This window comes from Squalius cephalus (genome assembly GCF_949319135.1).
Source record: "Squalius cephalus genome assembly, chromosome: 5".
Classification (NCBI taxonomy): domain Eukaryota; kingdom Metazoa; phylum Chordata; class Actinopteri; order Cypriniformes; family Leuciscidae; genus Squalius; species Squalius cephalus.
Genome location: NC_137126.1, coordinates 18,413,075 through 18,433,668, shown reverse-complemented (window position 1 = coordinate 18,433,668; position 20,594 = coordinate 18,413,075). Strand labels below are relative to the sequence as shown.

The 20,594-nt window shown below is 39.2% G+C and overlaps 1 protein-coding gene across 2 annotated transcripts in view; it reads left to right on the top strand.

Annotated features, from left to right (window-relative positions):
- Positions 1-18,664, top strand: part of LOC307158217 (uncharacterized protein) — a 130,099-nt gene extending 111,435 nt beyond the window's left edge. Inside the window, exons 22-25 of one of the 2 annotated variants that reach the window (XM_079870617.1) lie at positions 4,687-4,800; positions 7,647-7,802; positions 7,932-8,024; positions 17,546-18,664. In XM_079870617.1, coding sequence (XP_079726743.1) covers positions 4,687-4,800; positions 7,647-7,802; positions 7,932-8,024; positions 17,546-17,820 — 638 coding nt within the window. In that variant the 3' untranslated portion in view covers positions 17,821-18,664. Of the gene's footprint in view, positions 1-4,686; positions 4,801-6,610; positions 7,803-7,931; positions 8,025-17,545 lie in introns of those variants that run through there. The other variant, XM_079870618.1, reaches the window with a different exon arrangement.
- The last annotated feature ends 1,930 nt before the right edge of the window (positions 18,665-20,594 follow it).

Here is a 20,594-nt window from a genome sequence, read left to right as displayed (position 1 = left end):
AAACAAAACTTCGCAGTGAGTGAAGGGGTGAACCAGGCTTATATGGGGTGAACTAAACAAGATAATGAGATACAGGTGAATGTGATAATGAGTGCTGATGAGTCCAGGCAGAGAATGATGGGAGATGTAGTCTGTGAGTGAACGTGAGAGTCTGGTGTGGAGTGCCCTCTGGTGGCTCTCAAGGGCACTCCAGCTGGTGACCGTTACATAGCCCCCCCTTTTAAGGAGCGGATTCCAGACGACCAGGGCGGAGACGACCCTTCGGGCGGCCAGGGCGGAGACGACCCTTCGGGCGGCCAGGGAGGAGACGACCCTGCGGGAGGCCAGGGAGGAGACGACCATGGCACAGGAACAGACACCGGCTCAGGAACAGGAACAGACACCGTGGCAGCGGCTATCTCTGCTGAGGGCTCAGGTTCAGGCGTGTCGGCGGCCATCTCTGCTGAGGGCTCAGGTTCAGGCGTGTCGGCGGCCATCTCTGCTGAGGGCTCAGGTTCAGGCGTGTTGGCGGCCATCTCTGCTGAGGGCTCAGGCGACGTGGGAGCGGCCATCTCGTCTGGAGACACTGGCTCGGCGGCGACCATCTTGTCCTGAGACACTGGCTCGGCGGAGGCCATCTTGTCCTGAGACACTGGCTCGGCGGAGGCCATCTTGTCCTGAGACACTGGTTCGGCGGAGGTGGCGGCCATCTTGTCCTGAGACACTGGCTCGGCAGAGACCGTCTTGTCCTGAGACACTGGCTCGGCGGCGGCCATCTTGTCCGGAGACACTGGCTCGGCGGCGGCCATCTAGTCCGGAGACACTGGCTCGGCGGCGGCCATCTTGTCCGGAGACATTGGCTAGGCGGGACTGACGTGAAGCTCTGGCTCTGGCTCGGCGGGACTGACGTGAAGCTCTGGCTCGGCGGGACTGACGTGAAGCTCTGGCTCGGCGGGACTGACGTGAAGCTCTGGCTCGGCGGGACTGACGTGAAGCTCTGGCTCGGCGGGACTGACGTGAAGCTCTGGCTCGGCAGGACTGACGTGAAACCCACAGAAAAAGTTGAGCCACTCAGTTGCAGGGCCAAGTCAACATACTGTTTTAGAGTCCAGCTAGGGTGATAAAGTGGCATTACGGAGCTAAGCGGCTCGGATAGTCCTCCACGAAAAAAGATCATCAGACATAACTCATCCATACAGGTCAAGCGAGCCAGCTCCAAAAAGTCCATGACTTATTCCTCTATGGGCTGGTCTGACGGAGACGCATGATCTGTGCTGCTGGATTCATGATGGGTCTGGGTCTTACTTGGCTGCTGGATCTGTGTTGGCGAAGTTTTCTGTCACGAAACTGCTCTGAGACTCGAAGGTGAGATCCAATTGCAGCTTTATTAAGGGGCAATCCAGACACGTCATCCAATAAACAGGCAATGGGTCAAAACACAGGTAGACAGTCCAAACAAACAAAACAAAAACAAGACAGGCAGGGGTCAGAGGCAAGAGAGTAATCCAAGGAACAGGAAATCCGAAAACCAAGAAACAAGAAAACCAGTTGCAGTGTGACACTAAACAAAACTTCACAGTGAGTGAAGGGGTGAACCAGGCTTATATGGGGTGAACTAAACAAGATAATGAGAAACAGGTGAATGTGATAATGAGTGCTGATGAGTCCAGGCAGAGAATGATGGGAGATGTAGTCTGTGAGTGAACGTGAGAGTCTGGTGTGGAGTGCCCTCTGGTGGCTCTCAAGGGCACTCCAGCTGGTGAACGTTACACAGCCAAAGATATAAATAACTTGCGTAAAACCTTTTTTTTTTTTTTTTTTTTTATACTAACGTGCCTAAGACTTTTGCACAGTACTGCATTTCATTTGTGCGTTGCAAAAATCTGCTTATGGCATTTATTGTGTTCATAAGTCTGTCAGTGTTTTAAATTTGAATTGTTCCGAAATTAGTCAGAAATAAAATTGTGAATATAAAATTTAATATATTCACAAAATAAGAACACTTATTTCTTATATAAACATTTTAATATAAATATTTTATACATTTTATACTTTTATATTAATTTAATTTTAAATAAAAAAAACTGAAATCTTTATTAAACTGAGAAATTTGTTTAATTCAAATTTCATTAATTTAGAAATTCTAAATATTTTAATGTTCTTTCAATTAATTATTTAATGACTACATATTAAAATGTTTTGAATGTTGTTCACAGTAGATATTTAACTTTTATTATTATTTTACTCTACTTTGATACTTTGTCCAGCTCCAATGATGCGAAAATAATTTAGTTGAAAATGTAGGTTTATGAAAAAGGCTCTTTTTGTAGGAGAACGACATATTTAGGATGCAGAGGAAATCATGCATAAGTAAAAAGGGGTAGAGTGGAGGTACAATGTTAGGCATGATGAGGTTGTGTAAGGAAAGGGGCCTACCGGGACTATAGAGAGGTGTGGAGGAGTTTGGAGGGCGGTAAGCTGAAGAAGTGGAAGCTAGGCCTCTTCGCTGTTTCAGATGGAAATCAGAGCTCCTTTTCAGCATGCGGCACAGGGATTCTTTTCAGTTGTTTACACACTGAATCCATAGCAACTACAAGGGGGCTTTTTGTAATGTGGCATATTAGCAGCTCAGAAGATATTCCAGTGTTTCTGAAGATTCATGAGACAGAACTTGATTACAGATACCAGGGGGGCTCTGGGAATGGCATGAGCAAGTTAAGAATTTGTTATCAGGATTATCACTATTAAACAAGATGTGTAATTAATTCAATGTGATCAGACTTATGATTTTAACCAGGCAAACAATAAACAACCCAGAAAAATCCATTAGATTTACCTTAAGAACTAGCCTGGCTAACGTCAGACCACTTTCTCTTTGAGACGTGGTCTGGGAACCACATGTACATTTTCTCGTATTTGAGGCGTGGTTTACGAATGCCCAGAGCCGTTTATTGGGCGCTACGAATGTCTATCAAATGCGCCTGTACGTAGCTCATAGCCAATCATTTCAAATTATACCAGATGACGTATGTAGAGCGACAGATATTCAACGAAGAAGACGAGTCGACGATGGGTCAGATTTATGTGTACACCAGAGAGTCCTGCACGGGTCCGATTTTGTAAATCCGCACCCGACCCGTTTTCCAACAGCAGCACTAATAAAAATCTGCACCGACCCGCTTAAAATAGAACCGACACCCGACCCGCACCCGAAATAAAATCAGTTTAGACTATCACATTATAGACACACTTACAAAAATGTTTATTGCCAGGTCATACAGAAGTTATTACACGACAATTAACACAAGGACAACTTCAGCCGAAGCTGTCAAAAGGCCGATACATGAAGAACATGGCTAACGTTACCACACAAATCGAACAGACGTGGCTACAACACTAGGCCTATATGCCACACAATTTCGTCTAGCCTACATCTGACAATTTTGGGTTCAAACACACCCTGCACACCACACATACTTAACAGTGTTAAATATGAAAAATACCGTTCGATAGAGCTGCTTTGTTACCAGTTATCTGCGTGCTTCCTCAGGGATGAAGTTCCACATTTGCGGCTATCCAACACGAAAATGTTTGCAGCAAAGCCTTTCACAATATTTTCTTCAGATAACTCCAAATTTCTCCCACACACTAGACTTGATTTTTGATGACGTATTGTCGACAACTTTACAATCTCCACTAGCTATTATTTTCTTCAACTCCTCAGCATCCATCTTGACGACTGCAAGCAGAACGCGCGCGCGCGGTTGTGATGCATTTTTAAAAGTGGAAGTAGCCTAGGTAACGTTATAGATCCTGGGAGGGCGTGGCGCGTCGGCACAAATAAACTGATGTGGATTTTAAATTATTTTATCAACTTGAAATACAGGCATATTTTTGTAGATGTGTTCCTAAAAATATGCATATATTTTTACGTCTGTCATGTTGGATCCATAGATAAACAAACTGCTTCGGTGTGTCGCATATACTTCGTCATCGTCTTCCTGCTCCCTCCCCGTTCTGTGATTGGTTCCCTATTTCAGGGGAAAAATTAGTCCATGGTATCCAGACTACCTTGCAGCGTGAATAAAATCGCGCTGCTCAAGGCAGTATGGGGAAACCCAGGCTACTTAAGAACTCCATAGCAACAACTTTCTTAAGAAAAATAAAAAAAAAGATTGTTAAAGAACTTTAGTCTCCAACTGTGTCCCATAAGTCTCTGCACTGATGGATTTGTAGCCCTTAATGTGTTCAGACTGTATATTTGAACAGCAGACGTCTTATCGAGGGATTAAAATAACTTTTTAGGGAGAAAGCACAAATGTTGGGGGTTCCTGAGCGGCAGGGTTGCTGAATAGCATTAGGTCAAGGGTTGCGTGGGGCTCTTTTGGTGAGACAGATTCAGAGAGGGGGGCAAAGGCTGGATGGGAGAATGCACACTGTGATGGAAAACTTCTACGGGACAAAGGAGGCAACCAGCATGGCTTGGTGTTCCACTGAATAGACAGTTATAGACAGTAAACTCACCGTGATGGTTTGTTGAAAAGCAGCTTGAAAACATGAGAGAAAGAGAAAGAGGGGTAAAGCTTTCTGCCGTGTATTAATGAACACTGGCTTAGTTGTATAGGCGAGTGTGGAGGAATGAAGTGAGTGCAAACCGGAGGAATGATTGTAATGATCCACAACTCTTTCCTCTTACCTCCCTCTCAGGATTCTCGGGTAGCCAATGCCAGTTCGACCTCGATGAGTGTGCTAGCACCCCCTGTAAAAATGGGGCCAAGTGTATTGATGGGCCCAACATGTACACCTGCCAGTGCACTGAAGGTATGAAGACACTGTCTGCTTGTTTCATTTTTTTAAAGCCTGAAAAAGTATATGATGGTTTTGAATTGCTTAAAATATGATTGGAGTGCAACATGTGCAGCGCAAGTCTGTTATATAGGCTACATACAATTATAATCAAGGGCCGGTTTCACAAAGCTATTTTAGACCGGTCTATAGTGTTAGACTAGTCTAAAATTTGCTCATAGACTAGTCTAATGCAAGTTAGACTGTTTCACAAAAATAAGGACTGACTTAATTTAAACCAAAAAAATTAGACACCTTACCCCCAGGCTAACTTAGGTCTAAAGTGGGTCGCACACCGGACACGCAGCTCAGCGCCGCGCCGCGCCGCGCCACGTCTAGGACAACTGTCACCTGAAAATCCGATAACATCAGCAATTTTCTGATTTCTGTAAATAAATATAAAACTAAATGTATATTGCAGCACAGAGTTAAGTCCATATATACATTAACTACGATTTGAGACACATAAATGTAAATTTAATATAAAACTATTTAAATGGCGCTCTGTGGCGCGGCAGGATTTTGAACACGGTCCTGAGCCGTTGCTGGGCGCCGCGGACAGACCGCCGAAAGGCGCCGCCGGTGTGTGTATACTCTCATAGAGAATAATGTGTTCGAATTTAAAAAACGTGGCGCTGCGCGGCGCGGCGCTGAGCTGCGCGTTCGGTGTGCGACCCCCTTAAGACTCTATGTTACCTTGGCAACCAGCAGTAACAATCAGTTACATTACAAACAGCCAAAAGAAAAAGGAAAATGGCTCATAATTTAAACATTTCTACTTGTTACTACATTCTCCGCTAAATTCCCCAAGTAAAATGTCCTTGTGACTGTTATACTCCTCCAACAAACGCATATTTTCCGCTGGGGTAAACTGCACTGAGCGGTTGAATGCGCTTACTCGATCCGCCATGTTTTTTGTTTCAAAAAGTGTCTTATTTTACCCAGAATGCATTGCAGTGTAGTCCTACTTAAGATAGTCAAAGTCTTAAGTGCTTTGTGCAACGGTCTGATTTTGATGTCTATCTGAAGTCTGACTATCTACTATATCTAAGCCATAGTCAAAGTCTATCTTTGTGAAACCGGCCCCAGAGATACTATATAATTGTGTGCTTATGACATGGCTTTTAATGGTTAGTCTTTTGTTTTTGTAATCAGGGTCTCGAAAATTATATACAAATTTGGATTTAGATTTATTGGCCAATATATCGGTTATTGGCTTTCAAATATAAAGAATTACCGGTATCGGCCAACATTTTCTTATCGGTGCATCCCTTGTTGTATTTCTGTTGTCAATATTTTTTGTAGCTCTAAAATATTTGGTAGCACTTTATTTTACAGACCTGTTCCCCATGTACATACTTATTACACTAATTACAATAACTGGGTAATAACTAGTTACTAACCCTCGACCTACTCTTACTCCTAAACCTAACCGTAACTCCTGTAGTTACCTTATATTACCCAGTATTTTATTACGTAAGTACACTCTAAGTACACATACTGTAAAATAAAGTGCAACCAAATATTTATTTGGCTATAAATTGCTCTAAAAGTAATGCACTCAGAACAAAATATACAAAAGCTATCACTGTGTTCTAAAATGTACTAATATGCACCTTTTAAGTTTATATAAGGTATATAGATGCACCTTTTAAAAAGGTACCGTCCCAGTGACAGCTTTTGTATCTTTTTTCTGTAAGTGTGGAAAAACATGTACATTTTAAGGCCAGAATGTGAGAAAATGCTGTCATAATAAATAAAATAAATGAATCTGTTTTCTTTTTAGGTTACACAGGGCAGCACTGTGAGACAGATGTAGATGAATGTCTGTCCAATAGGGCTGGGTATTGACACAAATTCGATTCAAATTCGATTTCGAATCATAAGCTTGCAATTCGATTCGATTTCGATTCCGATTCGATTCAATATTGATTATTTTGGATATCAGGTAAAATACATGGCAAATTTCCTCAAGGAAAACAAATCTCTTAACTAATGCTGTAAATTATGGGAGTCAGTTGTTGTCTACTAGGCTTCATTAGCCTACTATAATATTGAAGGTAAAAATGAACTGATTTGTAAACAAACACTTAAATTACACTTTTATTTTTTTATAATAATAAAGTTATATAAAATATAAACATTTAAATGGTGGCTGTCATAAAAACTTGCCAGATTTATTCAAACATGCATTAAATATTGAAGAACATAAAAAATTATAATGAATATGTAATAGGGTGCATATATTTAGCAAAATGCTTCTCTCTAGAGTTAATTTTTCTAGCTGACTAACGAGTTTATGGTCACTGGATATGGTTTTTCTGAGGTAAATGTGACTTTACATGACATTTTTTACAAGCTGTTTTACTGACGTATTTCCACGGTTGAAACACTGATTCAGCGATTCCATGTGACATGATACGGATTTCGATAAGTTGTACTCTATCTTTTAACACACTTTCAGATGCTCATTCGTGTTAATTTCACGCTGTAACTGGTATTATTAAGGCAGAAGAGAAGATCATGTGTGCTCTGCGCTGCTGCTTCTCTTGAGCTGAGCTGCGCCAGAGCGATCTCATGCCACAGCACCAAAATGGTATTTATGTTTTTGAATTTCGTAAGAAAATGGATTTTTTTCATATCAATAGTAACAAAGCACAAAGATTATTGCGATTTATTGGATGGGATGCACGCTACAATGTTCCATTCATTCAACTGAAAACAGGATGACTAGCCTAATCGATTCTTGGGATTTAAGAATCGATATAGGTTTGTAAAAATGAGAATCGATTAAAATCGAGAAATCAATATTTTTTACCCAGCCCTACTATCCAACCCATGTCACTATGGCACCTGTAAAGACGGCCTGGCATCCTTCACCTGTTCCTGCCGTGTAGGTTTCACGGGTCGTCTGTGTGAGATCAACATTAATGAGTGTCTTAGTCAGCCGTGCCAGAATGGAGGCACCTGCCAGGACCGTGAGAATTATGCATCTGCCCAAAAGGAACCGCAGGTGCCACTTTTACTGGAACAACCAAAAATGAGTAAATTCCTACCTGTCAAAAGCTCATTTGGTCATTTACTTTAACTATGTTGTGTTTTAACAGGCGCTTACTGCGAGGTTAACCTAGATGACTGTCAGAGCAATCCCTGTGATTATGGAAGGGGCATTGACAAGATAAATGGTTACGAGTGTGCCTGTGAGTGAGTGGTCTCAGATCATGTGCTTTACACAGAAAATCCCAGGATGTCTTTCGAAACGAGTAGGGGTGTAACCCCGGCATCCTGGCCAAATTTGCCCAGTGGCCTCTGTCCATCATGGCCTCCTAATCATCTCCATATATATATATATATATATACAGATATATATATATATATATATATATATATATATATATATATATATATATACAGAGTGATGAAGCCAATTAGTATATATATACTAATTTGCTTCATCACTCTGTCTCCTCTCCACCATTAAAGGAACACTCCACCGTTTTTTGAAATAGGGCTTATTCACATTCTTTCCATTTAGATAGGTGGGTAAATGCATTTTTGCATTGTTACATGCATTGTTTTAGTTTGACAAGGTCGGCGCTAGTTTAGCTTAGCACAATGAATGGAATCCTTTGTTGCCAGCTAGCATGTCCTGAGTAAAAGTGATAACCCCCCCCCCCCCCCCCCCCCCAAAAAAAAAAAAAAAACACGTAATTACTTCTTGCGCAGAGATATCACGCAACACATGAAATCCCACGACTTCCGTCAACATACCGGCGTGAATAGTAGCTGCCTGGCTATTTTGGCTATTGGGGGAATATGCCGACTGAAATAGAATGTTGGTGCTGTGGCGAGTGGGACAAGTTGCTGCCATCTATGACCAGGCTCAACGCGTCAGATCAAGATGAGCGTGCCCGCAGTTGTGTCACAGCTACCGAGGATTTCACGGCGCTGATCCATCCGGCAGTAGGCCTACTCGATTTTTTTTTCCGGTGTGATAAAATGAACTGGAAAAAACGCCCCACGCCGAATGGACCAAATGGACAGCTGTCCACAGATTAAGTGATTATTTTAAACATGACACATGTATAGTAAACTGCTTGTAGCCTTCTCCTCTCTACTAGTTATACTAAAACTCCTGAGTCAAAAGAACCAGGCTAACTCGGTGAGAGAAATATAGCTAACTTAGCCCTCAGTCATTTCATTTTACAGGTAACGATAACAGCGATTTTTATTTTAGTTTGGTTGTTCATGCTAAACAGGTTGAATTCAACAAGAGGTTATACTAGAGGAGGCTAACGTTATTTGAACCGTAGTCTATATGCAGCTTCTCAGCATCTATCTTACAACCGAATAAAGACACAGATTAACATAAGGAAGAGTAATAAAAGACAACTTACATGTGCACTTTGTTCTGCCTGTGCTTTGAAAATAGATGGGATGGGACGGCCGTATGTTTCAGACGTAGTGATTTTATTAGAATTTATTAGGATTAACCCCTTGAGATGTATCATCTCGTTTTTGAGGGGATCCTTACAATGAAAAACAATTACAACTTAAAGAACATAACAAGATTACAATTAACAATACATCAACAAACAGGCAAACAACAAAACACCACCCAAGAGAAAAAGAAAAAGAAGCAACAGTACACATAACAACAACGACAGTTTCAATGATAGCATGTGCAATCTACTTTAAAATAAGATAAAAAAGATTGTTTAAACAACCGAAAAGAAGTAATGGATCTAATATCTACAGGCAAATTATTCCAGTCTAATACGGCTTTAAACATAAATGCTCTCTTACCAATTGTTTTTTTAACACGAGGAACGAAAAAGTAAGTCTGTACAGAATGCCTAACTTGGTGGTTTGAAGAAAAGAGTACAAAGTATTGTTGTAGATAACTAGGATAATCAAAGTAAATACATTTAAATATAAATTGGAGCCAGTGAATCTGCCTTCTCACATTCAAAGATGGCCACTGAAGTGCATTGTACAGTGGTGAGTGAAAAAGGAACATACTAAAACGAATCTGCAAATTCTATTATATGCCGAATTAAGTGAGACAAGATCAGATTTTAATGCCGTCTGATAAACCACATCACAGTAATCAAAGAACGGAAATATTAATTGAGCAACTAGTTTCTTACGAACACTAAGAGAAGCAATTTCGAGATAGATACAAAATACTCATTCCAACATTGACTTTTCGTAAAATGTGATTAATGTGTGGTTTAAAGGAAAGTTTAGAGTCAAGCCATACACCAAGATATTTAATAGTATCAACTCTATGCAGAGGAATACCGTCTTTACATGATATAACACAGGAACAGGTTTTGGAATTAAGTTTATGTCTAGAACCAAAAATCATAGTGTATGACTTGGTTTTATTAAGCACTAATTTATTAGCCAAAAGCCAGTCTTGTAAACTATTAAAATCCGATTGAAGAGATAATTGAATTTGTATAAGATCAGAATTACATGTATATATGACAGTATCATCCGCATAAAGTTGTACCTGACAGTTTTTAAGAAGTAATGGTAAATTATTTACATAAATAGAAAAAATAAGTGGTCCCAGAACTGAACCTTGAGGCACACCTCTTTGCTGAATCAGAAAATCAGATTTATTCCCATTTAGGACAACGCATTGTTTCCTGTTGTGCAGATATGAATTAAACCACAAAATTGTATTTTTTGAACAACCAATAACATGAAGTTTATCTAAAAGCAAATAACGATCAACCAAATCAAAAGCTTTAGTCAAATCAAGAAAAATAGCACCTGTGAGCTTGCCATTATCTGAGGCTGAAAACACATCATTAGTAAACTTAAGTAATGCAGTAGTTGTGGAATGATTAGACCTAAAACCAGATTGAGATGGTGATAGAATATTATTAATACATAAATAATTTGAAAGTTGTTTATAAATTAATTTTTCAAAAACTTTAGATATAGAACATATAATAGATATTGGTCTATAATTATTAATATCAAGTACATCACCTCCCATATAAAGCGGAGTAATGCGTGCACATTTCCAGATCACCGGCAACTCACATGTAGACAAAGAAGATTAAATAAATCAGCTAGTGGATACATAAGAATATGGGAAGTTAATTTAAGATACCTATTTTCAATTCCATCTAATCCTTCACCACTAGTCACTTTTAATTCATCAATGGCACTCTGAACATCAATTGGAGCAATCTTCCCAAATGAAAATGAACTATTACATGATGCAGTCTCATTACAAATATCAGTATTCAAGTAAGAGGCAGATACTAAAGTAGACCAAACTGAAGAAAAATGCTGATTAAATTCTTGCGCAATAGATAAGGAGTCATGAAGTATTGTATTATTATTAGCTCTAATTTGATTAACTGAATGTTTATTTGATGTCTTAATAATGTTTTTAATTTTATTCCAGAATTGTTTAGGATTTTTATAATGAAAAGAAAGACATTCTTTATAATAATTAGACTTTGCATTTCGAATTTTTGTTTTGCTCAAATTTCTCAAATGCCTATAGACTTCCCAATCAGCATTACTTCTTGTCAGACGAAATGTTGTCCATGCTTTGTCCCTTTGCCTAAAGAGACTAATAAGTTCCGAATTAATCCAAGGAAGATGATTGCCCTTAACCCTAACAATTTTCCAAGGTGCATGCTTGTCTACAACATTTATAAACTCAGTATAAAAAAATCCCAAGCATCTTGTACATTAGGAATTAAATGATATATATTCCAATTAATAGAAATCAGATCATGAATAAATAAATCTAAATTCAGTTTTTTTATATTGTCTGATTTTAATTAATTTTGGTGGCAATTTAGGTACTTTAATTTTCCATACACAGAATATAATCGAATGATCACTAAAGCAATCGGACATCACACCTGACCTTAAAAATCTATTTGGGTGTGAGACAAGTATCCAATCAAGAAGAGATTGTGTGCGAGAAGTAATTCTAGTTGGCTCAGTAATTAATTGGGTAAGATTTAAATTATTAATTATATTAATATTAATTATATTAATCTTTATTACATGACGTATCCAACCAATTCTTATTGAAGTCGCCTAATAAGATTAGCTCATTTTTACCAAAAACTGAATTAATAGTGGATATCAGGCAGTTAAAGGACTCCACTGGTGAAGAGGGTGGTCTGTATATGCTCCCGATGATTATACATTTATTTAAATGGAAAACCACCTTAACAAAAATACATTCAAAATATAAAGGATCAATCGAAGGTATAATTAATTCAGAAACAAGACCTGTAGAAACATATATAGCCACACCTCCACCCCTGGAGGACCTATCCGATCTGTAAACAACATAATTGGTTAAGTTAATTTCATTATCTGAAACATTGCTATTGAGCCATGTTTCGGAAAGAGTGATAATATCAGGCTTATTTAAATCAACCCACACACGAAGTAAATCAATTTTACACACCAGACTTCTAATATTCAAGTGAATGATTTTTAATCCCTTAACCTTATCCAGCTTGAAAAATAACTAACAATGATACTGTCACTGGTCAAATATAAGAACAAAAATAACTGAATCCAAAAAATCATTACAAGAGTGCAAAAACTATCAAATAAACTGATCATAACAGAACAAACAAACAGGACATTTAAATACAAAACATATAAACATAAAAACACAACACCCTTCAAGTCTAACCCAGCTGCCCCAGAGACCATGGCTGCGTTCCAAACCGCATACTCAATGAGTAGGCACTTAATTTCAATAAGTACTTACTTAACGAGCGCTAAAAGAGTAGGTACTTTATAGCCAGATCTCGTTGAGTATGAATGCGAACCGGACATCTGCCATGTTGACGTTATCATGTGACCTACAACGCGTTATCACGCGCAACAACTTAAAAGATTTGAACGACACGTTTAATTCATCTATCTGTAAATATCTTGATATTGATTAAACTTGCTCATTTTGTGGTCTTTTTGAAGAAACTGCTGCCCATTTATTTTGTGAATACATTTAGGGTTGATTTAAGTTCTTATATTTAACCCTACTAATGTGACCCACCGTTTTGTCCTTAACGATATTATTTATTTTTATTACGAAATCCCAAAATTGTCATCTCTTGAATATGTTGTTATTTTTTTTTTATCCAAACATTTTCATCCACAAGCAAAAGTGGCTAACTGCTTTATTTTTTCCTCTTTTTCTTATTGAATTTAACTGTCGTTTCATCCCTCAGGCCTATAAATAACAAAAAATGCTTTTTTTAAAATGTATTATAATGAATTATTTAAGAAAATATATATTAAGATATTCAACCTTGTAGGTTCTTTTTTCCTGTGTAAAAAATCTCATATTATGTATGCAAACCCATAATATATATATATATATATATATATATATATATATATATATTATGGGTTTGCATACATAATGAGATTTTTTACAGATCTCATAACATCAGTAACTCGACAGCCCTACCTAGAACGGGTTTCCTCAGCGTTTGTAATGTCTCCACAAAGGGCAGCTTTTCGAAGATTCGCCTTTGGAGGAAAACTGTTGATTTTATACTCGAAAATTTTAAGTATCATTAATATTAAAAATTAATATTACCTCAGAATGAATTGCATTGCTATCCCACCCCAAAACATACAATAACAACAACGATAAATGCTGACCAATACTTAATTATATTACTTTTTACTGAAAATGATATAATTCAATAAAACAAACAAAATGTAATGTATGTCATATGACATAGCTATGCATGATTGAATACACTCTAGATGTGTATATAATGAACATATCTACATTTTCTTTCAAACAATTAAATAAAACATTAATTAAATAATTATATTTTATTTACTGAAAACAATGAGAAATATTAATAAATTAGTAAAAGAATGAATGAAAGTCACCACCACACAATAAACAAATGCATAAGGCAACACATGAAACAAAGCTTTATTCAAACTACAATCATGTATGTAGGCTACAGGCGCTGAACCCCACATCCTTCTGCCATCTCAACACAGCGGTTCCCATTCTGCAGCTTTATTCTGATGAATCAGCTGACCGCCAGAGGTGAGCCGTTCCCTCGTGCCGGAGGTTGTTGCGTGATGTGTTGTGCTTCACAATCTGAGGCAATAAGGGCAGGTGGAGTGATGGAGGGTCTCATAAGGGCAGGTGGAGTGATGGAGGGTCTCGTCCACACCATCTCCAGGGTTCAGCTCTGGGCTCCTCATCCTCAGTGCTCACACCAGCCTGCTGGCATTTCAGATCCTACAAAATGCACAAGCATAACACAAAAGCAGTAATTTTAACCGCACAATGTAATTTGATTTCAGTATTATTTAGAAGACAAAAACGCTTTTTTTCCACAAATGCCGCCATCATCTTTCCTTGCAGGTCCTGCTCCACCACAAAAGCTGTGCAGCAAATGCACAGAAATCAAGAATCAGAAAAGTGCTGTAATAGCTCTGTTTGAAATTACAATAAACTACAACTTAAGATTTAAATAGTTGTTATTCATTTCTGTAGTATACTCACTCAAAGCCTTCATGAGCCACTCTCCACCGGATAAACACACATCTGTTCATCTGTCCTGTAATATCCAGACAAGATCCATGTTACCTCTGTGATTTATGAGCTCAACACTACATTTACATGTTGAGGTTGTTTTAACTTTTTATCCAACATAAATGTTCCTCAATTTATCAACTACTAATGGACAAATAAAATAGATAACTTATGTTTAACGTAAGTTACTTTATAGATTTGTTCTACATAATAGCACACATTCATCACTCAGATGTCTATTTCATGTTGTGATATTTCAAGATTTTCCTGTCAGATGTAAATAGACATTTAAAATAAGCGTCTTTAAGATGTACATATGGTTTATGTAAATCCACTTTAGAGACGTCACTTACGTGTCTTTATTGGAGCTCCCGTTAGCTAACGTTATACATAATAAAACGTGTTTTTGCAGCAAAATCACAACTATACTACACTGTGTAACGTCTTTACACCTTCAACAATTCAACAGTTTACTCTACAGTAGTTCAACATATGCGATTTTAACAAAAGGAACTGTGTTTACTCACATTTGAAAGCACCCGCGTCGCCGATCTCTGCGATGTTTGATAATGACGTATCCTCTCGCGTGGCCTCCTGGGATAGAAGAGTATCCATCGGTTGAGCGCTCGAAAATCTGGCCGGAAGCAGTAAGCCATCCGGGAACTTCTCGCCTACTCTTTTATGAATACTGATGTTCCGAACGTACTGCTTCCTTCACGTACTGTTTTCGCCTACTATATAGTAGGAAAGTAGGCATATTCGAACGCACTTAAGTCCGAATCTCGCGATAATTAGTACGTCACCCAGGTAATTCTCGCCTACTCTTTTGGATTCGTACATACTTTTTCGCTCGCCTACTCTTTTTCCCATACTAAATAGTAGGGAAGTATGCGGTTTGGAACGCAGCCCATGTTCCAGGGCATTCCAGTGAGTAAACCAAATAATATAGGTCAAAAACCATCTCATCAACTCAACTCAAACAGCAAAAATAATAATAATAAAATAAAGAAAAATGTAACTTAATGAAAATTAAATCGGAAAAAGAAAAAGAAAAAAAGAAAAGAAAAATATAGGCTATATGCCAAACAGTAGCTCTGTGTGAGGTAATACAGAATCCAACGCTCCAAAATAGCATTTTACATCACAAAACTACCTCCACACAATAATAATAATTATGCTACTAACAAACTTCGGTTATCCGAAAAATCAAGCCTCTCTTCAGACAGTCATTAAATTATCCTGGTGAAGTCCGTGGTGACATGTAGACAGCTTCAGCATCTTTGTGGCAGCTAAAACGCTGCTGTTTGCCATTAACAAAGACACACAACGTGGAAAGGATATCTAAGATAGTATTTCATATTAAGTTCGCAAAGCTTACGTTTAACAGGATCAAAGCTCCTGCACTTCTTCATCAGTTCAGCGCTGAAGTCCGGATAGATATATACACGTGTCCCGTTGTACTCAAACTTCTTTTTCTCCCTCGCAATGCGAAGAATTTTCACTTTGTCCTGGAAATTAAGGAGCTTGATCATAATAGGTCTAGGACGGGCTCTATCGCTTTGACGAACTGTCGGAGAGCGATGAGCCCATTCAATGATCAACGGAGTGGAAAAGTTGTCTTGTCCCAAAAGCTGTGGAATCAAACGGGACATAAAGCCGGCAATATCACTGCCTTCCGATGACTCTTGAACTCCAACAAAGCGGAGATTAGAACGTTGACTTCGATTCTCCAGATCGTCAACTTTGTCCAGCAGGTAGGAGTTGTCTTTCTCCAGTTGTTGAATCCGAGCGACACATACTTGCACGTTGTCCTCATTAGCCCCAACACGTTGCTCTAACAAATGAACTTGATCTCCCAAAGTACTTAATGAATTCTGAATACTAGTCAGTCTGCTATGAATGACGTCCATTTTTACATCAAAATGCGCCAGCATATCAGTCTTACTCTGTGTAATGGCGTTCCACAAAGATTGGAGTGAGATATGTGACTCATCCATTGCGCCAATCGTGTAATCCAAACAGCAGAAAGCGTGTGGCTGTATGAAAAACTTTAATGCCAATGTATTGAAAAGCAGTCAAAAAAAAAAAAAAAAAGAGGAGATCTTACAAAGCTACTATGATAGCAATAAGCATGCTTGAGTAGAGCTTGACACACGTTTACTCACGCCGCGGCCATCTTGAACTTGTAGAGAGTATTTTTTTGTAATTTTAATTTTCCATACACGTAGTAATTTTCCGTAGTAATTTTATTTACTACGGAATTTAGTATTTAGTATTTTCCATAGTAATTTTGTAGAGAGGCGTTGAAGTACAGATCTCCAGAGCAGCTAGCCATTTATTTCTCAGTTCCACATTCGATGGAATTCTGTGAAACATTATATTCGTGTATGTCCTTTGCTTGTTCTCACAACCTTTTGCTATGCAGGTAATTACCATGTTTGCTGTAACTGTAGCTGTAACTTCTCAAAATAAACAATCCAAAAGCGAAGACACTCTGTGCAGGTCACGCTTGTTATTCTTCTTCTTCTGTGTTTTGACTCGTTGTGCGCCGGTATGTTGACGGAAGTCGTGGAAATTCATGTGTTGCGTGATATCTCTGTGCCCAAGTAGCAGTGCTTCGCCTAAGTAGCTGTGCTTCGCCTTTGCTTCCCCCTAATATAGTCCCAAGTCAATATCTGCCTAGGAAATCACCTAGTGTTAATCTGCATCGCTATTTGTACTCGTTGTGAATACGCAGGCCACAAGAAGTAATTACGTGTTTTTTTTTGTTTTGTTTTTATCACTTTTACTCAGGACATGCTAGCTGGCAACAAAGGATTCCATTCATTGTGCTAAGCTAAGCTAGCGCCGACCCTGTCAAACTAAAACAATGCATGCACTGAGACAAAAATGCATTTACCCACCTATCTAAATGTAGGAAAGAATGTGAATAAGCCCTATTTCAAAAAACGGTGGAGTGTTCCTTTAAGCTGGTGTGTGGTGGGCGTTCTGGCGCAATATGGCTGCCGTCGCATCATCCAGGTGGATGCTACACATTGGTGGTGGTTGAGGAGATTCCCCCTTCCATGTAAAGCGCTTTGAGTGCAGAGAAAAGTGCTATATATAAGTCTAATGAATTATTTTATTTTTAATATTATTACTCTTTAGTCAATGAGCCCGCTCCAGCCCATGAGTCTGCTTCAGAGCCCGCTCCAGCCCATGAGTCTGCTCCAGAGCCTGCTCCAGCCCATGAGTCTGCTCCAGAGCCCGCTCCAGCACATGAGTCTGATCCAGAGCCCGCTCCAGCCCATGAGTCTGCTCCAGAGCCCGCTCCAGCCCATGAGTCTGCTCCAGAGCCCGCCCCAGCCCATGAGTCTGCTCCAGAGCCCGCTCCAGCCCATGAGTCTGATCCAGATTTCAGTCTGCTTCGAGGACAATCCTAACCTCTCTGTGCTCTGTGTTGCAGTTTCGCCTGATCCGCCATGGTGGACTCCAGTTCCACCAGATCTGCCTTGGGGGTCTTTGGCTCCACCGTGGTTGTCATCGGCTCCGTCTGCTTCACCTTGGTGGTCCTCAATGTCTGGAAGCCGCTCCTTGGGAAGGGGGCTATGTCACAATCACCCGCTGGAGTGACCTGGTTGTCCACCCCTCTGGTCCCCTCTTGTACATTGCCATTCACACATGGACTACATTTCCCAGAACTCACTGCCTGGACTCATCATCCGTGATTGCTGTCAGCTGTGTCTCATTAACCTCATTAGCTCACCCTATATATGCCTGGTCAACTCAGTCATTCATTGTGAAGTCTTGTATGTGTCCATACTGCATTTTTGTGCACTCCATTGATTATATGTTCCCTGGTTTTGACCCTGTTGTCTGTTTCTTGGATTTACCCTGTCTGCCCGTGTTTTTGTCCTGGTATATGTTTGGATTCTTTGCCTGTGTTTTGACCTTTGCCTGTTTTTGCACTTTGATTGTGGATTACCCTTTCAGTAAATACTGCGTTTGGATCCACAATCTTCGTATCTCAGAGCAGTACATGACAAACATATTATCTTATGCAAGTCTCGTTATTCTCCTCGCCAGCTCTTTGCTCTTCTTCTTGCACCATTTCTCCCCATTTCTCTTACTCATTTTAAACTTCACTTTCTTCACCTTCACAACCTTACATTAACACAGTCTCTTTCAGTTCCTCCTTTGTCTATTCAGTACTTATGGAGAGTATGATTGCTATTGACAGTCTTGTTTCTAATCCTGTGATCAATAAATGAGCTCACATATACTGTATACCACATTTGATTTACATACATTCGTAAAAAACAAGTTTTTTTTTTTTTTTTTTTCACAATTTAGCACATATTACACACACAGCCCAATAACATCACACAAAACAGTATGGGACAATACATATCGACAGGACAGTAAATAAAAAAAAATAAAAAAAATCTACACTACCACAGTCTGTGGGTTATCCAATATTCCATGCAAGTTTGTCATTTTATAGTCTCTATATAATTCAGTACTAAAGACCATGTGGATTGGAAATTTTGCATTCTTGAATGCCGTTTACTTGTAATTTCTTCAATGGGCAACAAGTCTATTATCTGCTCCAGCCATTGAACCAAGGTGGGTCCTGATTGGAGAAGGGTCTCGCTGCAGTGGACATCCAACCCGGCCCACATCCAAGTGTGACGGTAGAAGCCACGGCCATGCCCAAATACGGCATGTTCTCATTAGAATTGCTGATTGGGAAAAGGTTTAACTATGATTACTCAATTTTTTTGATGAAACATTTTTAACATCTCAATTAAAAAATTGAGTAAATTTTAAAGCTGTGAAATCAATGAAATATACTGTATGAACTGAGTAAATGCAAGTAAAAAAAATTAAGTAAATCTGAGTAACTGCATCTGGTACATTAACAAATAAAATTGAGTAGAAATAATTTAAAATTTAAACATTTAAAAAACAATATTTATGAGTAATAACTTTTTTTTTATGAGTAATATTAACTGTTTTTATTTCCTCTAAACCTTTGTAAAATAGTATTGCATATAACCAGCAGTATAAATGACATTGGCCTTTATTGTTGATGAGTACAGCAATACAGCATATTTTACACTGTTTTAACATGTATACAATATTGCCTACATTTAAACTCATTTAACAAACATTTTAGAAGTAAAAATAAAACATTTAAACATTCAGGTAGCCTAATTCAAGTGTAATCAACCAGTCTGTTGTTATCCAATTTCCACCGGATCAGCGCTGGTTCATGTGCCGGAGATGGACTCGTGCTCTGCGGGTGAACTTCTAACTTCAGACCCCGTCCTGCGTTTCACTCGTAGCCAAAAGATATTGCGAGCGACTGACTCCATAACCTACCAATAAACAAACAGTGCACAGTTCTGAGGACATTTTATCATCCAAATTAATTATATTCATTATCACTATAGGAATAAAGTTGTGTGTTTTATGCAAGGAGTTTCAATCACGCGAAAAGACAGGCGCGACTCTCGTTTAGGTGTCACATTACGCCTCTGTATGTTGTTTTGTATTAAATAAAATTATTGAAAGCACAGTAATGATTTTATAGATAAAATAAAACGTCTCGGGTTACGACTGTAACCCTTGTTCCCTGAGAAGGGAATACAGCCAGCATCTCTAGGCAATTGATGTGCCAAGAGAGATGGTGGTCCTTCCAAAGACCCCTGGTGTAGCGGCCTTCCATGACCGCACCCCAGCCTGTGAGTGATGCATCCGTGGTCAAATTTGTTCTCTGACACGGTGCTCCTAACACAGGGCCTTGGGACAGGAACCATGGTTTCTTCCACATTATCAAAGAACGAAGGCATCTGCGCGTTACTTTGATCGTGTGTAATGGGTTCCCCCTCGGGGAAAACCCTCTGGTCCTGAACCACCACTGCAGGGCCCTCATATACAGCAGGTCAAAAGGTATCACGTTGGACGCTGCTGCTAGAAGACCCAGAACCCTTTGAAAATGTTTGACAGTGATGGCCTGGCCTAGCTTGATACTTGTTACTGTAGTCAAGATGGTGTTTATATGAGCAGGAGACAGTTGTGCCCGCATCGTGACTGAATCCCATACTACTCCTAGGAAAATAGTTCTCTGTAGAGGAATTAGTGAACTCTTCTTGACATTGAGTCTCAATCCCAAGCACCTTAGATGGTGCAGAACAACATCTCGATGTTGAAC